Source organism: Fringilla coelebs, assembly GCF_963513975.1.
Source record: "Fringilla coelebs genome assembly, chromosome: 13".
In the NCBI taxonomy this organism is placed as follows: Eukaryota; Metazoa; Chordata; class Aves; order Passeriformes; family Fringillidae; genus Fringilla; species Fringilla coelebs.
In genome coordinates this window covers 12,924,902-12,941,851 of record NC_140039.1, presented here as the reverse complement: position 1 = coordinate 12,941,851, position 16,950 = coordinate 12,924,902, and the positions used below count along the sequence as shown (strand labels likewise).

The following is a 16,950-nucleotide window of genomic DNA, read 5'->3' as shown; positions in this document are numbered from 1 at the left end:
CTGCTGCCTTTAGATGAAAAGTATTGAATATAGAAATGACAGTGTAAAGCCCAAAAGAATAAAATCTAATCTGGAGTAGATGAATCTGTATCCATCATTCCCCTCTCTTCTGCTGTAAATGTTAGTGAGTTTTTGCATACACCTCTGGTAAAGCCAGCTGTGGCTCAGGTCTTCCATATTCTCATGCTCCCCAGAGATGACCATTCTTAACCTTGTCCCATGGTTTTCCTTATTCTCTGTGATATTCCTCATGAAGAATCTGATAAACTGAACTTGCCAGCCAAGGAGTGGTGCCAGCTCAATCAATAGCAGCAATGAGAGATGTCCTCAGCTTTAAATGAGCAGGAAGAGCACACTGAGATAGTGACTCCTCTCCAGTGAGATTATTGGAGTTGTTTATGAACGGTCCAAACAAAGAAGCACGGCAAAATACAGGGAATTGTCAATTATTGCCTGATTCCAATTTATTGTGGGCTTTTATATGCTGTGAGGGTTTGTTATCTCTGTGTATGCTCACCATCCCCCCACCTCTGTCTTTCCCTGGGCAAAGAACAGAAATACAGTGCAATTCAATAACTTGTGCTTGTGGGTTTGACTTTTTCTCCCTACTCTGTAATTTCCTGCTTTGAAAGGGATCTTGCAAGTCCAAATCTAGTTTTCAGGCTTCTGTGTCCTATCATCTCTTTCTTAAATAAACCAAACCCTGTGTTAACATTGGCTTAGGTTTCCCAGCTCCCACTGATCTTATGAGAGGCTGTTGCAGCACTTCATACTTCAATGCTTAGGACAGAAATTGGATGGCTTCTGAACTCATTTGTGGATTCTTTATCCCCTTTTCTTGGTATTTCAGTGTCATCCCTTTGCTGGGAGCCTTCCTGTGCCCTGAGCACTCCCTTCTGGAGTATTTCTAGGCTGTGTCCCTGTTAGCTGTCTGTGCCCAGCAGTTGGAGCAAAGTGGGGACAGTGTTTGGAGGTTTATTTGGCCTCACTGTAGCTGGTCCCCAGGGCTGTCTGCCTGCAGGCAGTACTGTGCCTCCATTGCCTGTCTTTTGGGGTAGCTTAAGGGCTGGGCTAAGCCTAATTTGGCTGCAGGTTGCAAGCCCTGAGGTGCTTGGCAGTAAGGATGAGTGTGGTCAGTGAGGAGAATTGCTTTGAAACTTCCCTCCTGAGCAATGGGAAATGGCAGTGTGGATGTGCCTAGGGCACCCTTCATCTCCAAGTCAAGTTCTTGGTCTTTTTTTCCTTGTGGCCATTCATGGCACTTGGTTTGAAAATTAGGAATTTTTAGAGTGGACCAGGCTGAAATGTCACATGCAGTTCTGGGTGGAAAAGACTGGGAAATTGTCCCATATCACTGCAGTAGTGCAGTAAATCATTAACTAGTAGGGGACATCAAGAGATGGAAACCATTTCTTTCTTTTTCTCTTTACTTTGTACACTTTGTATTTTGTACAAATAGTACTGTGTATTTAACATAAAAATACTGAATTGCCCCAAGGATCAGTTTAAAGGATTCGCTTAATCTTTTTTAAAATCCAAAATATGAGAGGTAAGGGAAAGAAACCAACTTTATGCATTGAGGATTTGGGATTTTCATTTTCTTTAAGGTCAGCTGGTGACTTGATTCCTTATGCTGCTGCTGGTTTTTTTAATAAGTTTCTATCTGTGGCAGAAGCTTTTGAGAAAAGCTGAATGCATTAAAGCCAGTTGATAAACGAGATGGTTTTACTTGAATGTCAGGGTATTAACCAAGACAAATTTGAGAGGAGATGCACAACACTGAGCTGGTGAAATCATCCTAAAACTTGATGTTGGCTCTGATAAAGGTTCATGTGTCCAGGTCGGGCTCTTTTTGCTTCCAAGCAGGGAAAATAAAATGTGGGTTTTGGGCTGGGCTTTATTTCAGTGCTGTTTGGATGAGTTTTGATACTGTTTTTCACTGTGGTTGGAAAAGGTTTATCTGGGGTAACTGGTTCTCTCTCTTCCTTTTAGTGCCAGAAAGCAGTGCTGGCATTATTCCCAAGACCATTGAAGTGTCCCTCTACAAGGAAGGCAACAGCTTTGGCTTTGTGCTGAGAGGTAAGTAGGTTCTCCAGTGAAAAGCAGAAGCAGAGGTGGAAAGTGGGAAAAGTAAGAAGGTGAATGACAAAAATCTCGGCTAAGCAGTCAAAGCATGTCCTGGAGAGGATCCCCTGCTGCCTCTAAGGACTGCTGGCTGTCTAATCTAGGGCAGTGATGTTGCTGGCAGGCTGTGTCAGCTGTTGTGTGATAAATGTCTCTTTCTCAGTGCTCTCACTCAGACTTTCAATCCTCCGGTGACTTACGGCTTTCCTGCTTTGATTACAGGGGGAGCCCATGAAGACTGGCACAAGTCCAGGCCACTGGTGCTCACCTACGTGAGGCCAGGCGGCCCTGCAGACAGGTACTGCTCGTGCCACACCTCCTCATCTGCCTTCACAGGACAGACAGCAGCTGTCCCCTGAATGTGTGCCCTTCCTGTCCTCCTGCTGGTGCCTCCTCCCATGCTGGTGGTGTGCAGGGACTGTGCTGTGAGGGGAGGTGGGCACGGCGCTCCCAGGCTGGCACAGTGCAGATGTTGGAGTTAAAGGCAAATCTGCTCCTGCAGAGGCAGCCCCTTCATTGGCCCTGTGCAGCTGAATTGCTGATGCTGTGTTGGAAAGCAGGAGCCAGTCTATCTACTCTTGTGCTCATAATTTAATATGATGGGCCTGGTACTATAAATAACCCAGACTACTGTCCAAGGAGTGTTCTTCCATCCTACAGGATGAGAGTAATTGACTTCCTAACATGTGTGTGTATGTATATACACACACACATACATATGTGTGCATGCACAAATGAAATATGTTTATATATTTACATATAGATAATATATATACAGCAAATATATATAAAAATATAGATATTTATATAAAGATATATAGATTATTTATCTAAGTATAAATTAATATGTATACATAAAGAAGAGAATTGCCTTTGGCTTCTTATAGGGAAGGGTCCTTGAAGATTGGGGACAGGCTGCTGAGTGTGGACGGGATTCCTCTGCACAGCATGACCCACGCTGATGCCCTCAACATCCTGCGGCAGTGCAGCCAGGAGGCACTTTTCCAGATCGAGTATGATGTGACCATCATGGGTAAGGACAAGATGGTTGTGATGGGATTTTTTTTCTCTGGCTGCCTGGGAAGAATATGAGACTAGAGACAGTAATTGGGATACTCAGTTTCAGTGGAAAAATTGCTGAGCAATGTGCTGCCAGCATGGATGGAGGGGGTAAAGTTCAAAGCTGGCTTCGTTAAATGCATTTGAAATGCCCTTATGCAGTGATGTGTCTTGATAGGAATGACGAGTGGCTTTAGAGGAGAGGGCAAAAGGGGATTTTCTAATGTAGGCAGGGAGGGCACAGGAGAAGTCAGAGCTAAAGGGGGCTGGAGTGCTCTGCCAGCACTGCAAATAGCGCTGTTAAATGTGAGCAGAGGAGTGAGCTGCATGCAGGCAGACTTGCTGTGGCCTTGGTTCTGATTTTTGACCCTGCTTAATTCTGGAGCTTCCTTTTCTTAGAAATGTTATTTCAGATCTTCTGAAATAAATGAGGGGTGGTCAAATGCTTGACCCCAAATAAGACAGAATTTACTAGAGGGCAGAGGATGAGTATTTCTAAAGAGCATTTTACACAGTTTGAGGGTTTGATGGGTTGGTGGTTGGTTTTTTTTCTTTTTTTTTTTTTTTTCATTTTGTTTTGGTTTTTTAATTTGATTTTTAGTTTCAAGCCCTGGGAAAGGGTTTATTATTAGCTACTGTAAAGTCATTTTGAGCTGGCTTTGTGACACACAGCTGTTACTGCAGGGAGCGTTGTTAATGAGTTTAGGGTTACCACAGAATTTGGAGCTGTGTTGGTTCTGGAAGCTTGTTGAGCTGTGTAGTAGGCTGTGATGTTTCATATCCCTCTCCAGAGGGGTTTCTGCCTTCCTGGAGCCATGAGCTTAAAACCTGACTTGGAGCAAAAATAGCTATGAAGGTGATTTGGTGTCTAGGTGTTTCTTCTTGGCTAACTCTCACCTAAAACTGTGAGGGTTGAGTGAACTTGGAGGGACAGCAGGGTTTTCTGCAGTGGCTCACCATCTCGTGTTGCTAGTCTGTGGATCAGAACTAGATACTTCCCAAAAATGTAAGCCTGCCCCTTTCTTAGATATTTTTTTGCCTAGAGAGTGCTCTCTGCAACCCTGTAAAGGAATATATTTGTCCTGCTTTCTTTTAAGGCAAGGTGATACAGGTGTTGTTGCTTACAACAATCTCTGCAGACAGTTTTGCCAGGCAGCAGCTAATAATTGCAGTGGGAGATGAGTATATTGTCCCCAGCTCACAACTATTACAGCCTCTGGAAGATGATGAGGGAAGGGAAGAGCTGGTGCTGAATGTGGTCTGGTGATATTTTTTGCCTAAAGGAAGGACTCTTAATTCCCATTTTGAAAACCTGGTGAAGGGGCTGGGGATACCACAATGAAGTGGTGCTTGTCCTGTTCATCCTCAGGAAGACAGAGGTTTTTATATGCTGCAGCTGTATGTGCTGGGGTGGTGTGGGCTGACCCTTGAGGAAGGAAAGTTGTTTTTCTGCATCTGTCCTTGGTGAGAGCCCAGGGCTGCTGCGGGGGAGTGTTGAATCATGGCATTCCCCAGCTGTCTCTGTGGTTTTCCAGCCAAAATTGTGCACTGGGGATGATGTGCATGGGGCCAGCCCTGCTCTTGGTGTGAGGGATGTGGCAGCTGCCTGCCATTGCCACGAGCATCCTCTGCCTGTAGGGATTTCACCAGGGAGGTGTAGGATGGGACCATGGCAGGCTTTTTGTCAGGTTGGCTAAGATTTCTCAAGGCCACTGAAGGAATTAAAATTTTCTGCTATTTCCATTTTAAATGAGTGCCAACTGCCCATGGACCCTCCAGGGGCACTGGGAAAATCTCTGCCCTTTGCTGATGCCAGATGATCTTTGCAATGAACAGATGCTTTCCCATGGTTGCACTTTATCTTATGGGCCTTTTGTAAAACAGGGGAGAATGAAAAAAAAAAAATCACCTCAAGTAAACTGACCAGCCAGAAAATGGCATTTGAGCAGTTACATCGTAAATAATCTGTGTGTGCCACGTACCAAGGATCTGGGCTGCAAGCCTTTAGGGTTGACTCATGAAAGAGGGAAGGTGGCTGCCAGAGATGATGGATGAGCAAAGCAGTTTGCTGTGTCCTTTTCCTTCTCTCCCTTCCCCTGGCTGCCCCTCCACCCATTCAGTTTTAGGCTGAAGTTTTTTAAGCCTGTGGAGCTCTCCTGCTGACAGAGTGGAGGGCTGGTAGTGTCCCACAAGTGAGTGACTTGTCAGTGTCTGCCGAGCAGTGGCAGGGGCTAGAGCCTGAAGAGGGGCCAGGGAAGTCAAATGCCTCCATGAGCCTATAAAGCTGCAGGGGACAAGAGCTGGTGGGCTGTGTCAGGAAGGACTAGCTCCCCAGTTTGGTTCTTCTAGGAGTTTTTGGTTTATTTTGTTTGAATTTGCAAGGGATGTCCCTTTCCCTCCCCCTTCCCCTTTCCTCTTTTCCCTTTTCTCTCTCCCATTTCCTCTTCCCCCTTTCCCTTCTTCTCATTTTCCCTTTTCCATTTCCCTTCTTCTCATTTTCTATTCTCTCCTCTCTCCCAAAGTGCATTACAGCAGGAAAAATTCATCCCTACCATTACACTTGGCTTATTCCCCAAACAATTGCACTTTCCAGGCTGGTTACAAGAGCCATTCCTCCTCAGAGAGGTGAGCAAAGCCATGTGAGGCTCAGAAACCTAGTGCAAGAATGAAACCCCCCACAGTACTTCCTTAAAAAGAAGCTGCTGAGAGAAAGATCTTCTAGAAAATGCCTGCCAGCCCCTTGTTTTGAGTGGTGGGGTGATCACCTTTCCCACATCTTCAGCACTGAGTTGAGTGAGAACCTGGAGCAGGCTCTGTTCCCCTTGTATCCATCACAATATTGCTGGGTACCCTGCAGGTGTATGGGTGTGAGCAGGTGTTGCACAGCCCTTTGTGTCCTCCTGGGAGGCTGTAGCTGTGTATGGTGGTGCAGAAACACCTGCTGGTGCCTGTGCAACAATGCCAATTGGCTCCTCACAGTAAAGTTGCTGCATGGCCTGCTCTGTCCCTTCCGTGTTTCTTTTAAAATTAGCTTGAGTGTAATAGCTCCATGTTAATCACACCTCACAAATATTGCTGGATTGCTGACTCCTGACCTTTGATTTGAGGCAAATCTTCTCCTAGAGTAATTAATAGAGGCTTGGCTGGTATTTCCTCAATAAATGCCTCTGTAAAATGGATTTGGAGCAATTCTCATCTGTGATGGAGATGAGAATTAAAAGGAACAGTGAGGTGGCCCGTGCTGCCTGTGGCAGGAGGAGCGGCCATGGGCTGGAGGCAGGGCTGTGGTTTCCTACAGTCTCACTAGTAACCCTGGTCCTGAGGTCCTGAGGCTCTGTCTTCTCACCATCATGCTGAGACCTCCTTGGGAGGCACCTGGCAAAGCTTGGACACTGGGTAAGCAGGAGAGAAGGAGGTGTTTTCCTTGCAAAGAAAGCTCTGATGGTCCAGCAGGATCTTTTTATTTTCCTTATCTTCTTCCCTTCAGGTAGAGGGGAATAAATCCATGTCCTTCTTCAGAGGATATGTGCTGGACATACACAGGCTGCAAAACTGACATATACCTGGTGTTTGCTGTTGGAAGAGATCCTCAGTCTCTTTGTGCTTCCTTTGCTCATAAATGCTTAAGTGCACCTTCTGCAGCTTTAGCTGGGTGCTTTGTGTATCTTTTGATTAAACTGGGACTGTGCTTTTTACCAGGCTTGCTGATCTCCCCAGTGTTCCTTTTCATCAGAGAATAAACAGTGTTTTATGTGAAGCCTGCATAACCTTTAACGTGGCTCATTCCTCCTGCTTCCTCCCCTGTGAAAAATGGCACTGTGAGTAGACCAGAGCCTGAGCATCCCTTGGCTGATTCCCAAGGGGAATTTCCAAGGTAAATTTCTATCTCCAGAGACTCAGTATCTTCAACAAATCTCAGAAAAGACCCTGCTGCAGCTTAGCTTCCCAGATCTGCATTAAAGTTCCCCTCTATCAGAGAGCAAAAACGAGCCATGCATCAGGTTTGGAGCCAAGCAGCATCAGCATTTTTAGTGGAGCGTATCTTTGAAAGGGAAAATCCTTACTATGAATAATTAAGGGTTGAGGAGGCATCAGGTGCTCAGAGGGCTCTGCTGGCCTTTCCTTTGAAGTGATGGCTGGGTCTTCATGAGTGCTTTTGTGGGGGCTGTCACCTACACATGGGGGTGTTGGTTATTGGATGTCAGATGGTGATAATACATTTGTGAATCCCACCTCTTTGTGATGGCTTTAGGTAATCTGAAAGCAAATGTGGGTAACAGAGCTGGAGGGAATTTCTGTCTAATCAGCCAGAAACACAGGCTTTCTTTGTCCTCCCCCTTCCTCAGACGAGATGGATAGGTTTGGTGCAGGCTTATGCTAACAGGTGCAGTTTCGTAGGAGTTTTATAGTCTCACTTGCAGCATCTATTAAGCTTATTGCAGGGATGCATCTTTTAAAAATGAGTTGCCTCTGTATTGTCTGATGAGAGAGGAGGCTGTTGTGAGTAGGGGGTTGTCAGTGCTGTGTCTGCTCCCACTGTCACACTGGAGGAGCTTAAACAAGCAGTTGAGGTGGTATTTTGAAGCTGGTGCTGAAGCAAAGAGGAGGTGACTGGCTTGTCATCAGCCATGAAACTTCTGAGTGCTTCAGATAGTGGGATCCTGTATCCTTGTGCCTTTTCATTTTGGTTTGTTTGGGAAAAAGCCAATAACAATGATGTCCTTATGATCTTCCTTTTTTGTGCTTGTAATACCATTGATGTGACTGTTGCATAGCCTTTGAGCAGTCTATTCCTCATTATGGCTATTTAATCCAAAGTGAAGAGAGAGGAGAGTTCTTTCCATGGGTGAATTGTAATACTCTTCATTATCATGTAGATTTTGTGCAGAGACAATTTTTCTTCTTGAGTGTTCTCCTTTGTTAACTCACCATGTGACATAGACCATAGATGTCCAAGCTAAAGATTTGCTGCTTCACATGGCAAGTCAGCACCGTTGGCCAACCCCTGTGTTTAGAGATGGAAAAGGCTGTATGAGAAGTGTCTTCAGGTGCTCTCTTGTTTTTCAGATACTGTAGCAAACGCTTCTGGTCCTTTACTAGTTGAAATAGCAAAGACTCCAGGGTCCACGCTGGGAATCACGCTGACCACAGCCATGCACCGGAACAAGCAGGTCATTGTCATCGACAAGATCAAGCCAGCCAGCGTGGTGGACAGGTACAGATCTGAACAGGCTGTTCCTAGCTCTGCTTTTCCTTTCTCTGCTGCTTTTTTGTCTCTTTGTTAGTTATAAACCATTCTTCTCAGTCTTGCCTCGAAATCTTCATGTCCACATGTTCTTAGCGCTGTTTGTGCTAAAAATATCTGACGCACAGCAGTGGACACTCCTCACCAGGAATGCAGGTAACTCAGTGCATGTGAAAGTTGAGCTTTAAAAACATCAGGTCTGACTGTGCTGGAGCTGTGAAAAGGCTAAAGCCTTTAAGGAAGCTTCTGTCGGGAGCCTTTTCCTGCTGGACAAGGCAGGAAACTCTCTACGTGGGGTTGTACAGACAGGGTGCTGTGCAGCACTAGCTGTGTTCAGCTGTGTTGCTGAGCTGAACTCCTGGCTCCCAGGATGTAACTATACTGCTGGGTGAGCCCTTAGCCATCCAGATTGGCTATGAGGGGCACTCTAACAAACTTGAAAGATTTTTTGTGAAGCCACCAACAGCACTGACACAAACATGAATGTGTTGGTTTTGTATGGTTTTTGGTACTGGGAGGTGCCACAGAGGTGGCTTCTGTGAGAAGCTGCTGGAAGCTTCCACCATGTCTGGCAAAGCCAAGCCCTGATGGCTCTGAAGATGGACATGCTGCTGGCCAAGGCTGGGCCAAGTAGAGATGGTGGTAGTGCCTGTGTGATAACATACTTAAGAGGAAAACCAGAAGGAAGTCTTGCATGCAGTGTTAATTCCAGCTAGAGAAGAGGAGAAGGTGAAAACATGTGCGGGAAGCAACATGGAGACACCACAGGCAGTGGAGAAAGAGGGACAGGGGGTGGTCCAGGTGCCAGGGCTGAGATTCCTCTGCAGGCTGTGTTGAGACCATGGTGAAGCAGATGTGCCCCTGAAGCCTGTGGGGATCCATGGGGAATGCAGAGATCCACCCACAGCCCCTGGGGATCCATGGGGATGCAGAGATCCATGGGGATGCAGAGATCCACCCGCAGCCCCTGGGGATCCAGGGGGGATGCAGAGATCCATGGGGATGCAGAGATCCACCCACAGCCCCTGGGGGTCTAGGGGGGATGCAGAGATCCAGGGGGGATGCAGAGATCCATGGGGATGCAGAGATCCACCCACAGCCACAGCTCCATGCTGGAGCAGTGGGTGCCTGGAGGAGGCTGTGATCCAGTGGGAGACCCAGGGGGGAGAGGGGGCCCTGCTGCCAGGCTGGGGCAGCCTGTCCTTGGAGGACTGCACCCCGTGGGAAGACAGACCCACAGTGCAGCAGTTTTGGGAGCACTGTCTGCCTGTGGGGGGAATTCACGTTGCAGCAGGGGGGTAGGGCTGCTGCTGGTGAGATTAGAACCATACTGGAGAAGTTCACTGAGAACTGTGTCTGTGGGAGGGACCCCACATTCTCACAGGGGGAAAACTCCTCTCCCTGTGCAGTGGAAGAAAACTTCAGGTGATGAACTGACCAAAACCTTCACCTCCTGTCTTCCTGCACTGTCAGTGGGAAGGAGGGAGGGATTAGGGGAAGAAAAGGCATTTTAAGGGCTTCCACTTCTCATTATTCTCTGATTTTGTTAGTAATAAAATCACATCGTGCCTTGAAGTTGAGCCTGTTTTGCCCTTGGAATGTTTTTTCCCAGTCCTTATCTTAACTCATGAGCCCTTTGTTTAATTCTTTTTCTCTCCTCTGCTCAGCTGTGGAAGGGGAGGGTGAGTGAGTGGCTGTTGTGGGTGCCTGGCATTGGGCCGGTGTCAAACCATGACAACCATCCTACCTGGGTAATGCTTGAACCTGAAGTTCAAATTGGAATTAAAAAAAAAAAAAATAAATTTGAAAAGAAATGAACAAGAATTAGAACACTAATTTGCAGTTGAATTTTGTGTGTGTTCTCCTTACTGAAAGGATGTGGATTTTGGCCATGTGTGTAATTACCTCTCCTGCTGTTCCCTTTGCAGATGTGGTGCTTTGCACGTTGGTGACCACATTCTCTCCATTGATGGCACAAGCACAGAGCACTGCTCCTTATTAGAGGCAACTCAGCTTTTAGCTGCCACTTCTGAAAATGTCAAGCTGGAGATATTACCTGTTCACCAAAGCAGGCTGCCTTTGAAGCCTCCAGAAACAGGTGCGTCTTCTGTGCCTACACTGTTGGTAACCTTTAAAACTCACTTTAGGTCCCTATAAGGAGTTTTTGCTTTTGAGTGCTGGCAACAGATTCCAAAGAGAGGCATCTGTAGAGGGAAAAAAATTGATGTTTTGATGAAATGTATGTGATTAGATGACGTTCTTCAAGGATGTGAATAGGAAAAGATACAACATTTGAACACCTGTGCTTGAATAGGGAAATAGGGATGGGAATCCCAGGGTTTTGCAGCGCTGAGTATGTGCAAGCCACTTCCTTAGTGCCTCAGATGAGAGACTTTGATCAAGAGGGAGGAAAGCAACCTTGCTACTGGCAAATACATTTCCAAGCTCAGTTTTAATTTGCTGATTCCTGGTAAGGCTTTGTAAAGGATGTGTTCAGTAGCTGGGCAGGGTCCTGATGAACTTCCAAAGCTGGAATGCGAGTGTTCATCTTGCCTGCTTGAAAGGCAGCTGTGTCTGGGCAGCCAGGGGTAGAGCAAACCCATCTGTAGCTGCTGGCTTCCACCACCCATATAAAAGAAATACCAGGGAAGTAAATTCTGGCTCCAGTAAGATCAAGCCCAAAATGCCTGTAAAATGTCATTAGGAATTCACCCTGGTGAGCATTCTTGTTGCCCATTGTTAGTTACTCTCTCCACATGAGAAGCTGTCTCAGGCTCTCCTATAAATTTCCTTGTGACCATGGCCTCAGTATTAGTGTAGTTGTTGCAGCTCTTGCTTGCAGTTTTCTTACACTCTGTACTCTGGCAGTGTTGTAATTCAGGTGTTTTGGGTGTGACTGTTCAGTACGAGTCCCTTTTTCCACCATTTTCAATCACTTGTCTCTCAGGGAAATGCATTTTAATAATATTGATGCACAGTAGCCCTGGGCACATCTGCTCTTTCCACTCTTCTAGGAAGGTTTGGGGAAAGGAAAAAAATATCTTATGGCCTTCCTTAAACTGCTACAGTGAAACCTAACACCATCTCCATGTCTAGAAATAAATTCCTTGAATGTCCAGTCCAAATTGTGCAGAATTGAAGCAGTTTAACAAAGTGAATGGATGATTTGACCTTTGTGCCCAAGAAAAAATGGAAAACTGTAATCCTTTTTCAATGGCTGTTAAAATGAAGTATTCTCCTCCTTCCATTAGTGCCCTGCTCCCAATCTTCTTGAGAATATGTGCATTGAGCAGCTGCTCAGGAGAAGGAGGCTCTGTGCAAGGACAGCTCGGTGTGATCACAGCCTGTTTACCCAAACCTCCCTTCACAGATCAGTTTGCTGTGCAGAAATACAGAACACAAACTTAGGACAGCAATTGCAACACATGGGTATGAAAACTCAGGGATGTAACTTTGGATTAAACTCTCTAACACGTGAGGGATGCTAGAGAAGGATGCTGTGCCAACTCCACAGGCTGCTTTTCTGAGTTTATCAAAGAGAGAGAGTGAGAAAACATGGACCCTGCAAAAACAAACTCTTGTGGTTGGCAAGAGAGTGGAGCCCAGGGAAAGAAACTGAGGAGAGGATATGATGCAGATCCTGTTCAGCACTTGCATTACTGAGTCCTTTCAGCCTGTGAATGGTGTTCATCATTCTATTTTTTAAAAGTGGTTTCTTGTGTAATCAGCATCTGGTTGGAGGAGATGGAGAGAGATCTGGTGCTGGATCAGTTGCCATGCAAAAATATGGCCTAATGCTGAAGCATGGGATTTGTCAAACTGAGTTGGCTTTCTCTGTGGTTCTGGAGGCACTTGGAGAGTTTGTGGGAGGGTTATGCCTGCTCACAGCATCAATGAGGGCAGAGGGTGCCCAGGAGCAGTGCTGGGATGGATGGATGGATGGGTTTCCCCAGGCAGGGATGTGTGAAAGATTGGGGAAGGCTGTTGTAGGGGTTTTTTCACAGGATTGTCCAAAATGCCTCCTCTCCCCAAATTTGCTGACAGCTGAGTTTCAAAGGCACATTTTTTCTGTTGTCAATGTAAGCTAAGAATTAATAGACAAATGGGAGAGTTTTAGTTATTATTAGTGGATTAAATTATTTTGTATATATGCCCATAAGCTCTGTCCCCTATGTTCAAAGTGTTTAATTTTATTAAGAACTTTTCTCTTTGTCTAGCTATAGCTAATTTGATTGTTGTTTTTAAAAGCTGCCTGTCTCAAAATTTACTTTTGAAAATACACAAAATAGAAATCCCAGAGCTGGAAGTGTATCTTTAAAAGCTTGATAGACTAAGTGCTAAACTCACTAAATGTTTAGCAAAGACTAAATATAATCACTATATTGTCTGGAAAATCTGACCTAAATGATTTAATGCCTGTGATACACACACAGAAAATGGATTTCTGCTGTTCAAGGCACTAACAGATGACCTTTAGAGGAGATCTCTGGGTGGGCTCAGTAAACAAAATAAGTCCCTCTCCCAGGTTTTCACCCTAAGAAGGTTCTGGTGTAGTGCCAGTGCTGCTGGCATTTCTGCCTGGTCAGAGGACCCAGAGGCAGGAGGAGATGTCATCCTGGGAAGGTGGTGGCATATCACTGCAAGTGGCTGTGAGATGAAGAATCCTGGGATAACGCGTGGCTGCGGTGATGCTCTGCTGTGGGATGCTCTCCGTGCTTAGCTGAAAAAAAAAGCTTGAAATCTTGCTTGTTAGCCAGAAATTCCTCTTGGAGGAAAACAGATTCAGGCAGCGTGGTGCAGAGATTTGGAACAGAACAGCTGGTGTTGGACAAAGAAAACAAAACTGACCCTGTGCTGCCCGGGGGAAAAAGGAGCATCAGTGAGAACAGACAAGGGACCTGTACCTGGGCACTGTTTGAGGCTCTTCAGAAGAGACTTGTGGCTTTGTGACTTGGTGTTGCAAAGCTTCAGTTCCTGGACAGGGGTTTCCAGATGATGGATGTCACACTGCAATAGATTCTCCCCGCATTTGCTGGGGTTAGGGTTGAAGTTAAAGCAGTGCTGTGCCCTTGAACAGGCACTGCCACGTTGGTGCTATGCTTTCCTTTGCTGTTTGCCACAGCATTGGAATATTTCCTCTGCTGGTGGCCTCCTTACTTTAAGCAGTGATGTACAAACCCCCTTTTGTTGTGGTGAGCTGGAGGTGGCTCTCTGCTTCTCCTGCCTTTCACCCATGTGTGCATTCTTGTGCAAGAGGAGCAGCTAAAGAAGTGAATGCTGAAGCCAAGCAAAGTGCTCACAGCACGTGGGGATGGTGTTGAGCCTTGTTACAGGGAGGGCAGCACTGGACCAAGGTGGGAAACAGCACAAGGAGGCTTCCCTGGTGCTGTCAGAGAGTGCTGATGGCCTCTGCAGGAAACTCCTGGCTGGATGGAGCTTCTGCACGTCACACAACAGACTGCAAATGGTAATGACATGTGTGCACTGCCAGCACGGCTGAGTCAGGCTGGTGGCACTGGATGCAGAGTTTTATTGTGGGAAAGGGGTGGATTTCTGCCACTTTCCATCAAGTGTCATGAGGTTACATGGGGTTGCATTTTTGCTGCTGATGCTTGGCACACTGTGGTTGGGTCCTGACTTGTTCAAAGGCAGTATAAAGCTCTTTTGTACAATCTCCTGGCTTATGGTTCTTACCTTTTCTTTCTCTCATTTCTCCTTCCTGCCTGTGGCAATTTCTGCTCCCCTGGATGCCATCAGTCAAGGTCCAGAAGAGTGACCACCATCACTGTTGGGACCCCTGTGTCAACTACTGTCACACCCACCACCCTGGACACTGCAAGACACCCACTTGGACCCAGACATCTGGACAGGATTACTGCAAATGTAACCTCAGTGCATGGCATTGCCCTCATCCTGCCCGTGTTCGTTCTTGTTGTGACCCTCCATTTCCTTAATATTCAGATCCATTGTGTGGCTTGTTACTTGTTTCCTCCTCAGTCATCTAGTTCTGCTTCCACAGCCCAGTGCTGAGGTACAAAATCAGTATCTGCAGCCTGGCACACACAGATCTGGTAACTGGGACAAGAGCAGTGTGCTGGGCAGACCCCTGCACCCATCCTGTAACCCCACATTCCCATGCCTGGTTTCATACAGCAAAAATGAGTTTCTGTGGGACAGGGAAGGGTGTCTCTGGTGTTGTGTAGGAATGAGATACAGCTCATGCTGCTCATCCCTAGTGCCATACTGCTTGTTAACAGCAGGATTATGGCAACTTCAAAATCTCTAGATGCGCTTCTTGCCAGGAGTGGGCTCTGTGCTGCCCCAGGTTTCTTGTCTCGTGGCAGTAAGATAGGGAAGAGGAGGACACATTGCACTGTGAACAAACTGTTGGAAGCAAACATTCCTTGAGTCTTGAGCCCTGGAAAGGAGGAGCTGCTCCAAACCCGTGAGGTGTTTGGTGACACTGTTAGTGAGTGAACTGCTGCTGCAGCCCCTGTGCACATCCCTAATGCAGTCTGTGTGTTCCCAGCTCTGGTGGCTGCCAACTTCTCGTCTCCCACCATGAACGCGCAGGGATTCCCGTGCCAGAACTCCAACACGCTACCTCGCAGCTCCCACCCCATGAGCCCCCGCACCACCATGCTGAGGAGGAGGCAGAAGAAGAAGGAGCACAAGAGCTCACGTAAGAGCAGTCCTGGGCCAGGCTGGGTTGGAGGGGGTGTGCACACTTGCCTTGCCATCCTTGTTGTCTGTGGTTAGCTGGGTAGAGCCGTTCATCTCAGCACTGTCAGGGCCTCCCTCATCCTTGGTCGCTGTCCTCACCACCACCAGACCAAGGTCTGGACCCAGGCTGTTATGTTGACCATGGCTGCCCTGACCTTCTGCCTCTCTCATCCTCTCAGTGTCACTGGCCTCCAGCACGGTGGGTCCTGGCGGGCAGATAGTCCACACGGAGACGACAGAGGTGGTCCTCAGGGGAGACCCTCTGAATGGCTTTGGACTTCAGCTCCAGGGAGGCATCTTTGCTACGGAAACTCTGTCTTCCCCACCTCTCGTCCGTTTTATTGAGCCTGACAGCCCGGCAGAGAGGTTAGAGACCTTGCCCTTGGATGCTGATGGTGCTGCTACTGAACATTTCATGGTTTGGTTTGTTTTCTCTCCTCAGAGGCTCATTTAGATATTTACTATCATCCTTGTAATATCTCCCATTCTTCACTGGGCATGGTTTACTGTCACTGCCATTTCTGCACTCGTCGGCTGACCGCGGCCTCCCTCGCACCCCAGGTGAACGTCTTGGCACCAGGCTGCGGCTGGTCTGGGAGGAGGAGGAAGGGAGTGTGTGTCTGTGTGAGAGTGCCATTCCCATTCCCTTTCTTTCTTTTTTTTTTTTAATTTTTTAATTCCTCTTTGAAAGATAAATCTTTTGTATAGGTGTCAAAAGGGGAAAGGTCTAAATAAGTGGCCCCTGCAAAATGTTTTCTGACTGATTTCATTGTAGCAGAGCCCAGCTGTATAAACTGGCCATAAAGACAAGGCTTTGAGCCACAGAGATAGGGCTCTAGTTGAGGAGCAGGTAGGTGCTGCAGTTAATCCCTCCTGCTTTTGGCTGTGTAATGCTGGGAAAAGTGCAGAAGGGAAGAGCAGCATTAACTGCTCTCTATCACCCTGATGACACTGGGAGCAGTGACTCCTCCAGTGGTGGAGCCTCAGCCCTAGAGTTCAGCTGCTCCCAATGCTGGATCCAATGCTGGATTTAGAGTGCTGCTGGCTGGATTTAGAGTCTGCTTGAGTGTCTGTGCACTACAATCTAGGCGTCTTCTGGTAAGGCTTTTGTTGCTAAACAGGTCAAGTCCTAGTATGGCTTGATCTCCTGAGGGGTTTAAAGGAGAGCTGATTTCTTTAGGCTGGAACTTAATGTCCCTGTGCTCATTTCTCTTCCCACCATTGATTACCACTGTGGTCTGTCCTCCCTAAGGGCGCCAAAGGTGCAACAATGTGGCAGTACTCAGTGCCTGCTGCAGAACCTTTCTTAGAGAAGTCTCTGATGGCCCCATCAGCATCTGCTGAAGGTTTGGTGCCTCCAAGCCAGCCCAGAAAAACAGCACATGGGGGAGTTGTAGACTCATATGGCAGGGAAAGAGTCTGCAAAGTGAAATACAAGTGCTGTGCACACCGGTCTCTGTGTTGTAGCTTCTCTGGTCAGCCAATGCAGAGGCAAGGTGGCACAGGAGTACCTGGTGCTTGTGTCTGTGGGAGGACAGTGACAAGGGGCTGGCACAGAAAAAAAGAGCTGTCTTGATGCATGTTAAGAGAGATTTTAAAAGCCTGCTATGCCTTTTGTTTGTTTGTTTGTTTCCAAACAGGGCTTAAAAATTAAGGTGATGGCATTAGGGTTTTTGTAATCTTCTGTTGTGGATGAACTTGGTTCATGTTGCGAACCACCAATCTCCTTTTATAAATCAGGCAGCAACAAAGCCTGCTGTCCCAGGGGACGAGGGAGATGTGCTGAAGTCTGCCCGGCT

General features: G+C 47.0%; 1 protein-coding gene across 2 annotated transcripts in view; it reads left to right on the top strand.

Annotated features, from left to right (window-relative positions):
- Nucleotides 1-16,950, top strand: part of GRIP2 (glutamate receptor interacting protein 2) — a gene marked incomplete at its 5' end in the record, with an annotated part of 246,061 nt that overhangs the window by 191,840 nt on the left and 37,271 nt on the right. For both annotated transcript variants that reach the window (XM_084214653.1, XM_084214652.1), the window contains 8 exons: nt 1,993-2,079; nt 2,347-2,422; nt 3,012-3,157; nt 8,251-8,398; nt 10,357-10,526; nt 14,186-14,311; nt 14,958-15,110; nt 15,331-15,517. In XM_084214653.1, coding sequence (XP_084070779.1) covers nt 1,993-2,079; nt 2,347-2,422; nt 3,012-3,157; nt 8,251-8,398; nt 10,357-10,526; nt 14,186-14,311; nt 14,958-15,110; nt 15,331-15,517 — 1,093 coding nt within the window. The remainder of the gene's footprint in view (nt 1-1,992; nt 2,080-2,346; nt 2,423-3,011; nt 3,158-8,250; nt 8,399-10,356; nt 10,527-14,185; nt 14,312-14,957; nt 15,111-15,330; nt 15,518-16,950) is intronic.